The sequence below is a fragment of the Coptis chinensis genome, chromosome 7, assembly GCF_015680905.1.
Source record: "Coptis chinensis isolate HL-2020 chromosome 7, ASM1568090v1, whole genome shotgun sequence".
Classification (NCBI taxonomy): Eukaryota; Viridiplantae; Streptophyta; class Magnoliopsida; order Ranunculales; family Ranunculaceae; genus Coptis; species Coptis chinensis.
In genome coordinates, this window is record NC_141462.1 from 81,359,023 (window position 1) to 81,360,402 (window position 1,380).

The window sequence follows — 1,380 nt, forward strand, 5'->3', positions numbered from 1 at the left end:
TGAGAAGAAGCGTATCCAAGAAGCTAAAGAAAGAGGAACGATTTGTTTTAAATTTGTATTCTTAAAAATATTGGACCGGGTGGTTATTTAGGCCCAAAAGTTTAAAAACTACCTAATGTCTTATATAACCGCTTCTCGAAAAGTTGAAATTTGAAATGAAATTTCAAATTTTCGAGAGGGGGTGATATAGTGGGCAAATATCGTACATGTAGATATTTTATCTCAATATTTTAAAACTCGAGATATTGACATAAAGGCCAATATCTCGGTAGATTTTAAATGGTTATTTGAAATGTTTTGCAGGTATTAGGGGAAAGGAGGAAGAAAAGACAAGGGACATGTGTCAAAAGCGGATTGAGTCAAAGATATTTGAGAGGACTATATAAAGACTGGATGAAAAAGAAAGTGATTCATTCGATTCATTCTCAAAAAAAGTCATAAAATAGGAGAGAGAAAGAGAGAGCTAGAGTGATTGTAAAGTTTTTCAGCATTGATCAATAAAAACATTAGTTTCTACTTAATTCTTCCGAGTCTTTCATTCATATCATTACTAATAGTTGTGTGATCTAAGCACATCATATAGAATTAGGTGTTCTTGGCAATCACAATCACTATCCAGTGAAGAGCACCATTTAGAAAAATCCCAGCTTTTTTTCTACTATAAACTCGAAAGGGAATGATTGAAATTGTCAGTGTGCATGAAGCATCATTCACCGAATAAACACTAACTACTGAAGTATAATCACCATCATCGTCATCCACGCGCACCAACTTGTAGTCTTCATAAGTGGGAGCATAACCAAATCCACAAACGACGTCACAGTAGAAATTAAAGTCATTTTCAAAAGTCACAATCTTGTATTCTCTCGTGTATGGATTCAACAAACATACATGCCTCCCATTAACTATATAAACAATTCCATTACAAGAACCTATCACAATAGGACTATAACCATAGGCTTCACCAAATGGGTCTTTGATTTTGAACATTTTATCAAATAAATCTCCATCCACATAGTAAATGTGTGTTTTAACCATTCTGGAAGAATAGTTGACCGTAGTAGATAAGAGACTAACATCATTTCTTTTAATGGTGCGAGCTAGGTGTAACTTTGTAAAACAAGAATCATAAGTTAATTTAGACCACGGTTTACACACGCACCTGAATTTTATAAGGGATTTTGCAAGAAGTCATGAGAGAATGTCCACTATGAGCTCATCAGGCAGACTCGTTGTCATTCTTGGCATCTCTTTCTCTACTCTCCTCTAGGCTAAGTGATAAGAGCCCAAAAATGTAGTTTTAACCCTATAACAGTCATACTTTTAGACCAATTATGTGAGTAATAATTAAGAGTTAATACTGATTATGTGTTTTTATGC

General features: G+C 34.1%; 1 protein-coding gene across 1 annotated transcript; it reads right to left on the reverse strand.

Moving 5' to 3' along the window:
• Positions 1 to 585: 585 nt before the first annotated feature.
• LOC147489277 (putative F-box protein At3g16210) lies at positions 586 to 990 on the reverse strand. The gene has a single exon (XM_086574605.1). The coding sequence runs from the start codon at positions 988 to 990 to the stop codon at positions 586 to 588; it is 405 nt and encodes a 134-aa protein (XP_086430731.1).
• Between the last annotated feature and the right edge of the window lie 390 nt (positions 991 to 1,380).

Bases quoted from the DNA above. Each gene is read 5' to 3' on its own strand.
- LOC147489277 (XM_086574605.1), bottom strand. From the start codon at position 990: ATGTTCAAAATCAAAGACCCATTTGGTGAAGCCTATGGTTATAGTCCT.